General features: G+C 44.3%; 1 protein-coding gene across 9 annotated transcripts in view; it reads left to right on the top strand.

Moving 5' to 3' along the window:
• Positions 1–15,105, top strand: part of LOC121864986 (serine/arginine repetitive matrix protein 2-like) — a 119,215-nt gene that overhangs the window by 59,727 nt on the left and 44,383 nt on the right. For 6 of the 9 annotated variants that reach the window (XM_042364238.1, XM_042364241.1, XM_042364246.1 and 3 more), the window contains one exon: positions 13,503–13,796. In XM_042364238.1, coding sequence (XP_042220172.1) covers positions 13,503–13,796 — 294 coding nt within the window. Of the gene's footprint in view, positions 1–5,786; positions 7,312–13,502; positions 13,797–15,105 lie in introns of those variants that run through there. The other 3 variants (XM_042364240.1, XM_042364239.1, XM_042364237.1) reach the window with 2 other exon arrangements.

Raw genomic sequence — 15,105 nt, forward strand, 5'->3', positions numbered from 1 at the left:
GGTAGAGGGGGTTAGTGATGGTGGTAGTGGTCACAATGGTGGTAGTGGTGATGGTGGTAGAGGTGGTTAGTGATGGTGGTAGAGGTGGTTAGTGATGGTGGTATGGTTAGTGATGGTGGTAGGGTGGTTAGTGATGGTAGTAGAGGTGGTTAGTGATGGTGGTAGTGGTGGTTAGTGATGGTGGTAGAGGTGGTTAGTGATGGTGGTAGTGGTGGTTAGTGATGGTGGTGGTTAGTGATGGTGGTAGTGGTGGTTAGTGATGGTGGTAGAGGTGGTTAGTGATGGTGGTAGGTGGTTAGTGATGGTGGTAGTGGTGGTTAGTGATGGTGGTAGTGGTGGTTAGTGATGGTGGTAGAGGTGGTTAGGTGATGGTGGTAGTGGTGGTTAGTGATGGTGGTAGTGGTGGTTAGTGATGGTAGTAGAGGTGGTTAGTGGTGGTGGTAGAGGTGGTTAGTGATGGTGGTAGAGGGGTTAGTGATGGTGGTAGAGGGGTTAGTGATGGTAGTAGAGGTGGTTAGTGATGGTGGTAGAGGTGGTTAGTGATGGTGGTAGTGGTAGTGGTGATGGTGGTAGTGGTCGTCGTTGTAGTGGTCACGATGGTGGTGATAGTGTTGGTCATAATGGTAGTAAAGGTCATGATGGTGGTAGTGGTGGTCAGTGATGGTGGTAGAGGAGTAATGAATGGAGTAATGGAGGAGGTGTCCTGAGGTCCTCCAGGCTGGGACAGCTGCCGGACTCTGTATAAGTTATGTCCAAACTTTACCCACCAGCCTCCTGGTTAATAATTGGTGTCTGCCTGCCTGCTCTCATGGAGGAATTGTGGTGGTTGGTGGTGGTAGTTGTGGTGGTAGTTGTGTTTGGGTGGTAGTTATGGTGGCGGTAGTAGTACGGGTGACTAGTAGTTTTGGTGGTGGTAGGAGTTGTGGTGGTTTACACAAGACACATAACACGGGGCCCAGAAGTGGTGTCACCTGTAAACTCACCTTAATCTCAATATCATTCTTAACCTCAGCGTAAAAACCTTCCTTAATCCCTATGACTTTTATTATTTTATTTACATTTTATTTTTCCCAAGGGTGTGGTAGAGTTGTGTTAAGGACAAATGAAACTGTGGCCGAGGGAAGGCGAGCTGTGGGGTGATTCGTGAATATAAAATAACTTCTATTAGGAGTGAGTAAAGCTTAGGGATGGTGTGACTGTGTGGGGAGGGGGGAGTAGAGATGGGAAGAGAGACTGGGGAAGGAAGGAAGGAGGGAGGGAGGGAGGGAAGAGATTGGAGAGACTGTGAAGGAGGGACGGAGGGTGTTAAAGAGACAGGAGGAAGGGAGAAGATGGAAAAGACGAGATAGAGGGAGGGAAGGAAGGAAGAGATTGGGAAAGAGGGGGAGGGATGTAGGAGAGAGAAGATGGAAAAGACGACAGCGAGAGAGGGAGGGAGGTGGTGAGAGAGGGCTGTGGGAGAGAAACAAATGTGAGGGATGATCCGGCATTACCGTGGCCTCAACCATCACACAGTCGCTCCTCCACCTGTCACACTGCTCTCTGGCTGGGCTCTATATGCCCCCTTTTCCCCCCTCCCCTCCCCCTTCAACCTACCCTTCTCCTCTTCCCTTTCCACCTACCCTCCCCCTCTCCACCTCTCCCACACACTTGTTTTAACCATCACTCTCTCTCTCCTACGATATAATGTGATGAAAAGGGCATTATATATATATATATATATATATATATATATATATATATATATATATATATATATATATATATATATATATATATATATATATATATATATATATATATATGCATGCAAGTAAATCACTGTAGTTGCGGTGATCCAGGTATATGCTGATAACCACAAAGGAAGAAAACACTTAAAGCGCTGGTAATTATCACAGGGTCATAGTGTATACTGTATATACAGAGGAGGTGAGACCAGGTCCACAATGGTCAGGTATTAGGTATGTACAAACTGGACAATTTTGTAATTAAGAAGATTTGTAACCTGGTGAGAAGGTTGGGTCACCTTACCCTCTGACCTGACTACCGACCGTTGCCGAGCTATTTAAAGATTAGTAGGGTCATTACCTAATACCTGACCATTGTGGACCTGGTCTCACCCTCCTCTGTATATACAGTATACACCTTGTTTTGTACTTTAGTCTGTACCCGCCCCTGAAGATGTGAATTACAAGAAAGCTCTTGGGAACTTCGTGTTTTCTTTCTTTCCTTGTGGTTATCAGATATATATATATATATATATATATATATATATATATATATATATATATATATATATATATATATTTATATATATATATATATATATATATATATAAACTAATGCTTTTATATGACCCAGGAGATGCCACTTATTGCCAGGTGTTCAGGGAATATTAACCCCCACAGCTGTAAACCTGACTTGTTTAATTAACGTAAAATGGTGAAAGAGGATTATGTGTTTGTTTGTTTTTCATTTTTATTTTGTCTTCATTTTTGTCCCCTCGTGTTGAGTGGAAGGTAGAGGCATCGGAATAATATGGGGGTTTATTTTTATACTCGAGTTGATTGTAGGAAAAAAGTTACAGGGAAAAAGTCATGGGAAGAAATTCATAGGAAAAAAGGTTAAGGAAAAGTGACAGCGTATACCTAGAGACAGATGAGGGTTAGGTTAAGTGAGGCTTAGTTAGAAGAATTTAAAAACCAGACCCGACCCGACCTAACTTGTTAATGGCACTGTATTTAGATAAGTTGTAACATTTTCCCTAGCCAAAATTGTGACTGTTTTTTTAACCGTTTAGGTCAACCACTGACATGTGTGTGGTTGATGACCTGTGGGGTGTGTGTGGTTGATGACTTGTGGGTGTGTTTGTGTGTGGTTGATGACCTGTGGGGTGTGTGTGGTTGATGACTTGTGGGTGTGTTTGTGTGTGGTTGATGACCTGTGGGGTGTGTGTGGTTGATGACCTGTGGGTGTGGTTGATGATGTGTGTGTGGTTGATGACCTGTGGGGTGTGTGTGGTTGATGACCTGGGTGGGCGCTTGTGACTTGTGGGGTGTGTGTCTGTGTGGTTGATGATCTGTGGGTGTGTGTGTGTATGTGGTTGATGATCTGTGGGTGTGTTTGGTTGATGACTGTGGTGTGTGTGTGTGGTTTGATGATCTGTGGGGTGTGTGTGGTTGATGACCTGTGGGGGTGTGGGATGCCTGTGGGGTGTGTGTGTGTTTGTGATGACCTGTGGTGTGTGTGTGTGTTGGTGGTGATGACTGTGGGGTGTGTGTGGTTGATGACCTGTGGGGTGTGTGGTTGATGATGTGGGTGTGTGGTTGATGACCTGTGGGGTGTGTGTGGTTGATGACCTGTGGGGTGTGTGGTTGATGACCCGTTTAGTAGACCTGGATGGTAATAGACGGAGAGGACCACCAGATAACCTGGAAAGGGATCCTAAGTGTATACCAGTTGAGGGGACCTGTCTATGGTCCTGAGGGAGGACCTTGGCTGGGGACCTTACTAAGGACCTTTGGAGAGGACCTGACGTGGGACTTGGAGGATATATGAAGGAGGAGGTATACTGTAGGGTGAACACTGAAGGTCAGGGTGTGTGGTGGTGCACTAGCGAACACTGTGTCACCGTGGTGATGGTACACTAGTGAACACTGTGTGTCACCGTGGTGGTGGTGCACTAGTGAACACTGTGTGTCACCGTGGTGGTGGTGCACTAGTGAACACAGTGTCACCGTGGTGATGGTACATTAGTGAACACTGTGTGTCACTGTTGTGGTGGTGCACTAGTGAACACTGTGTGTCACCGTGGTGGTGGTGCACCAGTGAACACTGTGTCTCCGTGGTGATGGCATAATAGTGAACACTGTGTGTCACCGTGGTGGTGGTGCACCAGTGAACACTGTGTGTCACCGGTGGTGGTGGTGCACCAGTGAACACTGTGTGTCACCGTGGTGATGGTACATTAGTGAACACTGTGTGTCACCGTGGTGGTGGTGCACCAGTGAACACTGTGTGTCACCGCGGTGGTGGTGCACTAGTGAACACTGTGTGTCACCGTGGTGGTGGTACATTAGTGAACACTCGTGTGTCACCGTGGTGATGGTGGTACATTAGTGAACACTGTGTGTCACTGTTGTGGTGGTGCAATTATGAACACTGTGCGTCACCGTGGTGATGGTACAATAGTGAACACCGTGTGTCTCCGTGATGGTGGTGCACCAGTGAACACTGTGTGTCATCGTGGTGGTGGTGACCAGTGAACACTGTGTGTCATCGTGGTGGTGGTGCACCAGTGAACACTGTGTCATCGTGGTGGTGGTGCAATTAGTGAACACCTCGTGTGTCACCGTGGTGATGGTACATTAGTGAACACTGTGTGTCACTGTTGTGGTGGTGCACTAGTGAACACTGTGTGTCACCGTGGTGATGGTACATTAGTGAACACTGTGTGTCACCGTGGTGATGGTACATTAGTGAACACTGTGTGTCTCCGTGATGGTGGTGCACTAGTGAACACTGTGTGTCATCGTGGTGGTGGTGCACTAGTGAACACTGTGTGTCATCGTGGTGGTGGTGCACTAGTGAACACTGTGTGTCACCGTGGTGGTGATACACTGGTGAACACTGTGTGTCTCACCGTGGTAATTAATTACGCTATTGAACACTGTGTGTCATCGTGGTGAATTGCCTGAAGTGAACACACAAATATGCCATCGTGGTGGTGGTACATTAAGTAGACACTGTAATGTGTCACCGTGGTGGTGGTGCACTAGTGAACACTCTGTGTCACCGTGGTGATGATGGTACATTAGTGAACACTGTGTGTCACCGTGGTGATGGTACATTAGTGAACACTGTGTGTCACCGTGGTGGTGGTGCACTAGTGAACACTGTGTGTCATCGTGGTGGTGGTGCACTAGTGAACACTGTGTGTCATCGTGGTGGTGGTGCACTAGTGAACACTGTGTGTCACCGTGGTGGTGGTGCACTAGTGAACACTGTGTGTCATCGTGGTGGTGGTGCACTAGTGAACACTGTGTGTCATCGTGGTGGTGGTGCATTAGTGAACACTGTGTGTCACCGTGGTGGTGGTGCACTAGTGAACACTGTGTGTCACCGTGGTGGTGGTGCACTAGTGAACACTGTGTGTCATCGTGGTGGTGGTGCACTAGTGAACACTGTGTGTCACCGTGGTGGTGGTGCACTAGTGAACACTGTGTGTCATCGTGGTGGTGGTGCACTAGTGAACACTGTGTGTCATCGTGATGGTGGTGCATTAGTGAACACTGTGTGTCACCGTGGTGGTGGTACACTAGTGAACACTGTGTGTCACCGTGGTGGTGGTACACTGGTGAACACTGTGCGGTGTGTGAGGGTAAAGGTAGGAGTGGAGGAGAGAGCCAGGGACCGTCGGGTGCCATCACCCACCAGATTTGCTCCGCTATTGTGCTCGACGGCCTGGGAAAAGAGGGTCCCAGGGGGCCGAGGTAGGTGTGTGTAGTCGTGACGGCAGGAGGGGGCGGGAGGGACAGTGATGCCCGTCACATGCCCGTCATGTTAAGACGTAGTGCAGCATGACGCTCGGACTACTGCCCTCCACCAACCGTCTAGCTAATATTGAGAGAAGAGTGTGAACAGGGGGAGAGGGCGAGGTTGTTGGTGGTGCTAAGGGAGAGAGAGAGAGAGATGCGTGAGGCTGCCACTATTGATTATGAACCAGGACCCGAGCCTGGCGGGGGGGATGGCAGCTGAGAGCAGAGGGTGCGATAATACCTCGCCACAGTCGCCCCCCCGCGTCGTCCACCGACGGACGCCTGCACGCCAGTACAAGCCCGCCGTCGCGTACACGCCCTCTCTCCCTGCCTACCCATACCAGTGTAGAAAGTGGATAGTGCGTGAGTCGGAGGGTAGCGAGCAGTGGTGTGTTAGCCTTGACTGGCGTGGCTGACACACCAACAAGGATCACGACCTGACACAAGATACTGTATCTGACCCTCAGCGTCAGCCTCCTGCACGATGAGTGTAGTGTAGTGTACGAGAGAGCGGCGGGCAGGCAGGGCTGAGTGTAGCGGGCAGCGGGCCACTAGTGGAGTAGAAGGGCAGCGTGAGGCATGAGTGTAAGGAGGATGGTGTGGCCGGGGCGGGTGAGGTGTCAGGAGAGCCCAGGTGCCCTGGGTAGTGCCGCCGTCGTGTGCCTCCGTCACCGTGGTGTGCCTGCACCGTGCCCGCCACTCAACGCAACACCCACAATCAACATGTAACCTTCACCCCACACCCACACAACCAAGTCTTCCATATATGTGATGTAGGTTAAGTTCTCGCTGATATCAGCAACCAAGTCTTCCAGTCATAGCCTTCCTGCCCAAGTTGGGACTTAGGTTAGCAAATTGTAACGCTGAGTCAAGTTTAGCGTGTCAAGTGTGTGAACGACGACGATAGCCTGCCTGTATCTCTGATGGTCACTGACCCCACACACGCGCACCAGCTCAACACTACACGTACTGTAGTGGCGCGCCTCAACCAGGAACTGCCCGTACCCACCACTCGGTCCAGGGTACACGACCACGGCTCACACCCACCATGGTCACACACCCATGTGGGTTCTTCCCTGGAGAATGAGTGTTAGAGTAAGCTGAGGTTGGTGTTAGCCTGCAGTGAGCCTCAGTAGAGTACAACCTTCTATCTGACACTTGATATATTATAAGTTAGTGTACACCACGCGTGCTGCCACCCTCTTAAGAGGCCCCACACGTGTAAGGTAGGCGGGTCTGGTGGTGGCGGGCGGGCCACATGGCGACACCCACTGGTTCGGTGGGTGATGTGGGTGGTGGGGAGGTGAAGGGCGGAAGGGTGGTGGGCGGAGGAGGCCCCTGGCAGCAGCTAGTAGCCTCCCTACTGGCACAACACACGGCACTCCTACACAAGCTAGCCGCCGCTGCCCCGCCCTCTCCTGCTGCTATTATACCCACTGGAGACTCGCCCGCGCCCCAACGCCCGCTGCACTACCCACATCCACGCTCCCCGGCCCTCAGCCTTGGACACTACGCCCGCAGAAACTGGCGTAACAGACGCAACAGACAGCGCAAAAAATTGAGACGGTTTTATAACAACAGCAAAAACAATAATAATATTGTTAATGCCAACAACAATAACGGCCACAACAACCAGAGCAGCAGCAGTAACAGCACCAGCAGAGGTGGCAAGAAGTGGAGAGGCGGATGGTCAGGTCGCAACCCCGCCCCACCTCCCACCACCACTACCACCACCACCACACACGTCCGACGAACACTGCGCTCTGTGGTCAGGTACACGTCCACACGGCTACACTACGTTCTGAACACACTAAACCACGTCCTGCACACAACCTGTACAACAGGTCCAGTACACCACATTATGTACACCACATTCTGTACACCACGACCTGTAAAACAAGAAGTACACCGTATCCTGTACACCATAACCTGTACACCACAACCTGTACCAGGTCACATATGATACACTGTACACTGTACCTGTACGTCCCTGTACACCACGCCCTGTCCTGTACATCATAACCTGTACACCACGTCCTGTACACAATGACCTGTACACCCGTCCTGTACATCATAACCTGTACACCACGCCCTGTACACAATGACCTGTACACCACGACCTGTACACCACGTCCTGTACACCACGTCCTGTACACCACGACCTGTACACCACGTCCTGTACACCACGTCCTGTACACCACGACCTGTACACCACGGTACACCACGTCCTGTACACCACGTCCTGTACACCACGACCTGTACACCACGTCACCACGGTACACCACGTGTTGTTGTATACACCATATTAGTTGTGTGGATATGAGTGGATGAGTAACGTGTAGAATGTAGTTGTTGATATGATGGTTAATTCCCTGAGTGTGTGTGGTACTGTATTAATAAAGGCTCTGTAGTATGTAAGTTTTACTGTATCCCCCTCCTCCCTCCCTCTCCCCCATCCCCACCATCTTTTACCCCCCCTCCCCACCATCTGTTACCCCCCTCCCCTCCATTGTTACCCCCCCTCCTCTTCCCTCCCCTCCTGCCCCCCTCCCCCACCCTTGGTCAGATACCTTTAAATGAAGACTCCGTTCAAGTTGTTGGAATAGCAGTGCGTAGTTAGTACAGTAGTTATTGATGGTAAAATAAGGGCGAGATGTGAAGTGGTGTTAAGTGTAGTAGTATCTTCTTAAGTAGTGGAGACCAACACTTCTAAAAGGCTTGTTTATGTACTTTTACATATTCGTATTATGATTGTATATTTAGACTCATTCACATGTCGCGGGAATTTAGGTATAATAATTGATTTTGACAGTTGTGGTAAAGTAGGGGTTGTTACACCACACGCATTTGGTTAAGTGATTCGCTGTGGCTAGAAATGAGACGAAAATAAAGTAGCACGAAAATCAAGGCATCCCCGAAAATCAAGGAACACGAAAAATAAAGCTTCTCCGAAAATCAAGGAACACACCAAATATAGGAACATTTGTCTGAAGATGTTAGTAATCAGGTCAGTCAGAGCCAGAGGGGAGGTGGTGCGGCAGGTAGTGTTTGCTCGGGGGTTAATGTGTGTAATAAGAGTGGCAGGTTGGCCGGACCTGTGTGGTGAGCAAACAACCTGGTCTGATTACCTCTCTTGTCACCACGAGTAAACACAGGTGTGGGCCGTGTCCTGCTGATTGTCCTCCCATATTACAAGTGTGGGGTGTCCTGTACTACACACCTGTTAATTGATTCCCATAATGCAGGTGTGGGGTGTCCTGCACTACACACCTGTTAATTGATTCCCATGTTGCGGGTGTGGGGTGTCCTGCACTACACACCTGTTAATTGATTCCCATATTACAGGTGTGGGGTGTCCTGCATTACACACCTGTTAATTGTTTTCCCATATAGCAGGTGCAGGCCATGTCCTGCACTACACACCTGCTGAAATATTTGTATTAATGTTGGATTATTGAGGTGTATAGTACAGTATAGTACAGTACTGTACAGTACTGTATATGAGAAAACAAAGAACACCAACAAATGGTTCAGGTGTGTCACACTATGCTGTGTCTACCTATGTTTACTGTACTGTACACTAAACATGTGTAGATTATTGGGTTAGGTTCATAACTGTCACCCCAAACTGTGATTAGTACTTAAACCACAGTGCTGTGCTGCTACGGGAAAATAGTGGGTTATGTTCCAAATTATCCAAACAACAAAAAACGACCATTTCACCCATGGACCCCATAAGATAAGGTCTAAGACAGGGCTAACTCCATCATTCATCTCTAGTTGTAGTTGACAACTTGAGTAAACTCATATCACTTTTCTCCTTGAAGAGAAAAGTTTAGAAATAAGAGGAAGCTGAGATAATGTTACCATCAGGTACAGATTAATGTGAGCTGTTGTGATTATGACCAAACCAAACCATCTGTCTTCACCATATTTTACTGTATTATATTACTGATTATTAGAGGATGCCCAGATATATTGTGGTTTATTGTCGATCAGGATACACCTTCTTACCACACTCTAGCTCACCCAGAGATGTAATAGGAACCTGAATTTTGTAGTAGGAAAAGTGAAATTGGTGGAATGCTGTGCAGGCCACACTGCCACATACTGTACAGTACAGTACAGTATAGTACAGTACAGTATACAGTGAGCTGTCTCTTAACTGCCTAGCATGGGCTGTCAGGCTTATGAGACTCACTTTCACTGCTTGTCACATTGTGTTTGTTTGTCTAAGACCAAATCAAAGTGACAATATAGTGCTGTACAGTACTGTACTGTAGTTGTGATATAACTTAACATTTAACATTTAGTGTGAACTAAATGTTATGGTAAATATTGTACTCAGTAGTTCAGTGAAAAATTTTGTTTGTTTTGAAATTAAAGCTAAAGTGCTCTTCATTCAAGTCATAGTATTTGTTGCAGTAAAGATGCAAATTTGGAATAAATACAGATTCAATTACACAGGAATTTAATAGTACTGCCCTGTACAATGTATGAGTGCTTGGTGTCACTTTCTTCCTAATCATGAAATTCTATTTTTTGTATCACAACATTAAAAGCTAAACAGAAGTGCATGTAAATTGTCAGTTCTTTTGACCGCACTTTGGTACAGTCTCGTTCAAAATTCTTCGAACGCTGCTGGAGACGGCTGGCAACTCAAGGCCATTTGTTTACTATAGTACAGTACATGGTAAAAATTATGAATGAATGTAAAATTTGATTGGTAATTGGTTACTTAGTTCCCCATTGCTTAATTAATGGTTGGGCTATGTTGTTTCATATTTTATTATACAGTCCTACGTACTATTGTAAACAAACGGCCTTGAGTTGCCAGCTGTCTCCAGCATTGTTCGAAGAATCTTGAACGAGAGTGTACAATAATTCATAAATGCTACTATCACCTGTCAGCAGTCACTTCAGTATAGTAGCAGCAAAAATGTACTTGTACAGTAAATACAGTACATATTGATGTACAGTGCAGTATTACATAGAGGAAAATTATTTGGTTATTTACATCACTGACGGTATGATCATAAAATAATCATGAAGTTATATACAGATGAGTAACTATGATGTACAGTACTAGTCTTTTTAACTTAATGATATATTGTAGTAGTAATGTTAACACGTAGTACTGTACTATACTGTATTGCACTGTACTGTACTCTACTGTACTGTATGTAACCAAGACTCAGTTTAGTGGGAGACACGTGATCGCGGGCCCTTCGTGTCCGGTTCGCCATCCGGCTGACAGCGTACAGCGAATGAGGGTGCGCCAGGTCTGTAGACTTGCATCGTTTTCCAGCGTAAATAAAATGGTTAATTAATGCCTTCCTAAAGAAACCATCGACATGGGACCAGGTTTGTTCCACTCTACGAATTTTTTGCGATTTTTCCACCAAGTTTGATGAAAACGATTGTGGCGTTTCGGCTGCCCAGAACAGACAGACAGACAGACACACGGCTATTCCTATACAGTAGTATATTAGATAAGTTGATTGTTACACTTACCTACCTTGATTATAGTTTCACTCTACACTGATGACTGGTGGTTGGCAGCTGGTGTCCAAGGAAATGAAAAAAAATCTGTCACACTGGTCGATGATGGTTTTTTATACTTGGACATCAAATGGCGGGCATGATGTGATGTTGTCTGTGTGGGTGTGCCAGAGGGCTAATGGTTCCAGTTTCTGCAACACATCTCATTCTAAGCAAATTTGGTTCTCTGTACGTATGTGTTTCCTATGTTGATGAGCTTGTACATTCACCAGCCATGATGTGTGGGTCCTTCCTGGGGTAATAAAGAATCAAATTTATTATGGCATCAAAAGGTTAAGGGTCAGTGTCACATTCAGACACTTAAAAATGCCCTCAGTCTCGTAGTGGTATTTAACATGGAAGAACACGTGTTTATTGGTGAACAATACATTAATATTGATGCTTTTAAAGTGTGTCAGCATGGATTTCAATGTCGTTTTGGCAGCCATAATAAATGTCTACTGTAAATTGGTGGTATGGAAACTGGTGAGACATTTCAGAGAAGCAGGCAGTGTTAAGGTGAAAAAAACCCTGAGCGTCATTCAGTTGTTATTACAGCAGGGAAATTGGAGGAGATGTATAACGAGCAGTGGAAAGAAGCCAAGAACAGTCCGAGATGTCTATCACAACAAGTTGACTGTTCTTACTCAAGTGCAAGGAAGGTGGTCAAGAAGTGTAAATGTTTTAGGATAAAGTTCATGTACTGCATCAGTTACTGTAGCTAGTACATTGTAGTACAGTACTGTATATAGAGAGGTGGCTGCCTTCACGTGAGTGGCTCCTAAAGCTGGTAAGATAACAAGATAATGTTATGTATGTCGTGTTTTTGTTTTTCCAGAAGAAGCTTGGTTCCATTCTTATTGTAATGTTCATTCACAAAACACCATTTATGGTTCAGTGAACAATCAAATGGAATGCACAATATGCAGTTACATTCCCAGAAAATTGGTTTTCAGTGTCTTATAAGATGCCATAACACTGTAGGCTAGATATTCTTCACAGACAGTAAATTCAAAACAGTAAAAAAAAAATAATAATTCAAGAGTCTTTAGGGGCACCTTACAAAATATGAAAGCGAACAAGAATGGTGCCCTGAGCCAGCACCCTAACCTGAAGCTTAAGGGTTAATTAAGCAATAAGTAACGTGTGAATGTGGCCAAAGAAGAGAGTTTATGACAAGAATAACTTTCTGTGTTTGACTGTACAGTACTGTAGTTGTGTAGGTGATATTGTACAATACAACTATATGTGAGCCACTCTACTCCTCACTACAACTACTGGTAAATGTCAGTGTAGAAAAGACAAGTTTTGTCTCATTGGGACTTGTGTCTTCATCTTAAGGCTAGTCCAGATTAGGAAACTTTGTAAATTTTGCTTGCAAACACCAAACTGTTTGCTGTTTCCAAACAATGTTTTCAAGTAGCCCGCAAACTGTTAGTGAGTTGTTTGCAATCTGTTCACAAACAGTTTGCTAACAAAATTAGGGTAATTTCTGTTTCCCATCTGGAATGGAAAACAATAAAAAACCATGCATGTGTGGATGTGTTTGCAGACATGAGAATAGCAGTTCAGTTCAAAATTTCAGCCAGTCAACACCGTTCATTTAGTAGCTGTTACCATGTGGCCTACTGAGAAGACTTTAGAGCTCATTGAGACTACGGATTTGTGTTAGGAAAATGAGAATGGATTATTTTTGGACTTTACGTTTACCTACCTTTACATATTCTTTCAATGAAGAAATCAGAGTTTCACAGACTTTAGGCACTACTTCGGAGATGGTCTGTTTTGATACTTTAAAGGTGTACATGAGACTTGTAAATGAATCTCCAGTCACCAAATATCTCATTGTGATAGTCAGTCTGATCGAAGTCGGAATTGCTGATTTATATTTTGTATCCCTAAGCGCGATATTTTTTTACCAACCATTTGTAAAAGGTTTTCAAAATCAGTGGGAGGCATTCGAACAAAATTCCTGAAACCACTTCCAACTTTCAGTTTCAATTCTGCCAGAAGCATATCACCATAAAATGTTCCTTTTTATAAAAACTTCCTCATCCACCAATGTCTTTTCGCCTTTACCCTGTTTTTCACTTAATTCATCACTATGTAAATTGCACTGGCTGCTGCCACATTGTCTTCACTGACTGACATTCTGAAGAAAACTGAAGTCTGGATGCTAAACTTTGTTTGCAAACAGTTTACAAATGGTTTGTTAACTGTTTGCAAACAATTCAGAAACAATGTTTTATAAATGTTTGCTAACTATTTGCAAGCAAAATTTTTAAACAAAGTTTCCTAGTGTGTACTGACCTTCATCACACTTTGTTTAAATTTGGTGAATATTATCGGTTAAGGTAATTGTTTATTGTTTGTTTTATTCACTGTTATGATATCAAGTAATTTGCTGTGTTTTCTTCTTTCAGTGTTCGAGAAACTCATGCAGTTGCTGAGGCACAACAGGAGAAGAACTCACGTCTGAAGGAAGCCTTTGGCATTTCTGAGTTCTTTGTGGAGGGTTCATCCCTAGACCCAAACAGACGGGCTAAAGAAGAGTTGGCTCGGGCTGCAGCGGAGAAACAGAAGGCAACAACAGAGGGATTGGGGGCTGAGGCAGGCAAGAAGTACGGTTGGGTGCACACTCCCTCACCCTCTCCTGAACGTTCCTCCAAGAAAGAGAAAAAGGATAAGAAAAAGAAGAAGAAGAGGAGCAGGGACCGGTAAGGAGCTTTTTTCATAACTAATGCAGTGGACTTAAGATTCATTTATTTCTTAAGTATACTACAGTATGCTGTAATGTAACTACTGCACAGTTTTTGGACCTCTGAGTATTAATGATAGTTTTTCAATTACTTGCAGCTCAAAATAGACTATCCACTTGTAAAGAATAACGTAAAGGTGCTCATGACAAATTATTTAAAGTGTTTCAGTCTTGTCATGTTATCTAGCCAGTCAGCAGTGAGATGATATACAATGGGGTGAATCTCAGTTGTGTTTCCCTTCAGAGTACAGTACAGTACATGAATTATGCATGTCAGGCAAACAGACTTTCTAATGCATAATTTTTTCACTTGTTGTGGTTTATTAACATTACTAAGTGGATGCCATGGCCTTTGATACTTAAGAGTTGTCTTCTTTTGATGGTAAGATAGAGACTTAGGCAATAGAGAATGTACTAACTATTGAACAAAATGATTCGAGTGGTGAGAGTGTACTTAGCATTGCTGCTCATTTAATCATTGGAAAACACACCATAAAACATTTGCGGTTAGAAATACTGTATGAATATGTCAGATGATGGTCAACAACAAGCAACTACTGTACTGTAAGGCAAAGAAGAGCAGGAAAATACTGCTTGGGGTCAGGGTGTCATGAATCAACACATGTAGTTACAAGTACAGTACTGTAGTTCAAATAAATGTGCCCATGAAGTTAATTCTCTAGAAGAACTGCCACTTTTGATAAACAAAAGACCATTTATTATTATTATTATTAATATTAATATTATTATTACAGGTTGACAGTCCCTTATCCGAAATCCTTGGGGCCAGAGGAATTTCGGATTTCGGAATTTTTCTGTTTTCAGAATTTTTTTTTTTTTTTAATGTGTATTAGCTCACCCGGGCATAGATCTCTGACCCACAGACCCACATCTGGGGATATAATAAAAATTATAATAATAATAATAATAATTCATAGGTCTAGGTCGTGTTTCTCACTTTTGATCTTTTTTTCATTCTTGTATTTCTTTATTATTATTATTATTTTATTATTACAATACTCCTGTATTATTGTTATTTTTATTATTTTTATTATTATATATTATTATTATTAATGTTATCATATTATTTTATTTTGGTGTATTTTTATTAAAAATGTTATTTACTATGAATAATTATTATTATTATAATTATTATTACTATTACATTATCGCCCCCCAGGTCCTGATGTGGGTCAGTGATCTATGCCCGGTGGGCTAATCCCTGTTAAAAAAAAAAAAAAAGCTCCCCAAAAAAACTTTCGTTTTTG

This window comes from Homarus americanus, unplaced genomic scaffold, assembly GCF_018991925.1.
Source record: "Homarus americanus isolate GMGI-L3 unplaced genomic scaffold, GMGI_Hamer_2.0 scaffold2539, whole genome shotgun sequence".
Taxonomy (NCBI): Eukaryota; Metazoa; Arthropoda; class Malacostraca; order Decapoda; family Nephropidae; genus Homarus; species Homarus americanus.